General features: G+C 56.0%; 1 protein-coding gene across 1 annotated transcript in view; it reads right to left on the minus strand.

Annotated features, from left to right (window-relative positions):
- Positions 1–814, minus strand: part of EMH_0097690 (uncharacterized protein) — a gene marked incomplete at both ends in the record, with an annotated part of 1,433 nt that extends 619 nt beyond the window's left edge. Inside the window, one exon of the mRNA XM_013502586.1 lies at positions 1–814. Within this exon, the coding sequence (XP_013358040.1) occupies positions 1–814 (814 nt within the window).
- Between the last annotated feature and the right edge of the window lie 97 nt (positions 815–911).

The raw sequence follows: 911 nt of genomic DNA on the forward strand, positions 1-911 counted from the left end.
GTGCTGCTCCTGCGTCTGCAGGCGTTGCTGTTGCTCCCTTTGGCGGTGGAGGTGGAGCGGCGTTCGAGGGTTCTGCTGCAGCAGCCTTGGGCGGCGGCCGTGCAGGAGGCGGGCCTGCTGTCTTCGCCTTGCTGCCAACCTCCTCTGGCGTTGAGGAGATTTGCTGTTGGTGGCTGGCGTCAAGAGACTGTAATGCTCTTGACAGCGGAGAGAGTTCAGCGTCTCTGTGCGATGGATTATCACTGCTGGGTCTGGATAAGTGCTGCCCGTCTTGTGTCTGCCTTCCTTCCGTCTTTGGCGTGCTATATTCGCTGGACCGTTGAGAGGAGCTCGGTGAACTCGAGGGTGCAGATGGGGAGCTTTCTAGGTTGCCGGAGGCAATATTGGTATCCTCAATTCCCTGTGTATGGGTCTGTGACAAATCGCTGATCACCTCACGGTAGCGGTCGTCCATTAAAGTGCCGTGAGAGGCACTGCCTACTTGACTAAAACCAGAATCTTCACTGCTGTCTCCTGAAAGTTCCTTTTCATGACGTATATGGGTCGTCCGAGGTGGCTCCTTTTTGAGCCAAAACAAATTAAGCCGTGGCATCCCTAGAGAAGTCACTGGCAAAGCATGGCTGCTGCTTGGCGGCAGTGGCTGTCTATGCAGCCCTTGTGGTGTTGCGGACTCACTGGTCGCGTGCATGGTGCGCGCGTCACGTTCACTATAGACGTGACTGCCTTGGGAAGCAGCGGCACCCTCCTCAGTTTCTGTATCCTCCTTCAGCTGTAACGAGCTTCGTCGCACTGTGCTAGCAATGGGAGGAAGCATGCCCGAGGTCTCTGTCAAGAAATTCGCAGCAGATGCACTGGGACGGCAAGAACTTGCTAATGGAATGGAAAAGGGCGTGGCAGTGAGCACAAGCAGC

This window comes from Eimeria mitis, genomic scaffold, assembly GCF_000499745.2.
Source record: "Eimeria mitis Houghton genomic scaffold, Emh_scaff9620, whole genome shotgun sequence".
In the NCBI taxonomy this organism is placed as follows: Eukaryota; Apicomplexa; class Conoidasida; order Eucoccidiorida; family Eimeriidae; genus Eimeria; species Eimeria mitis.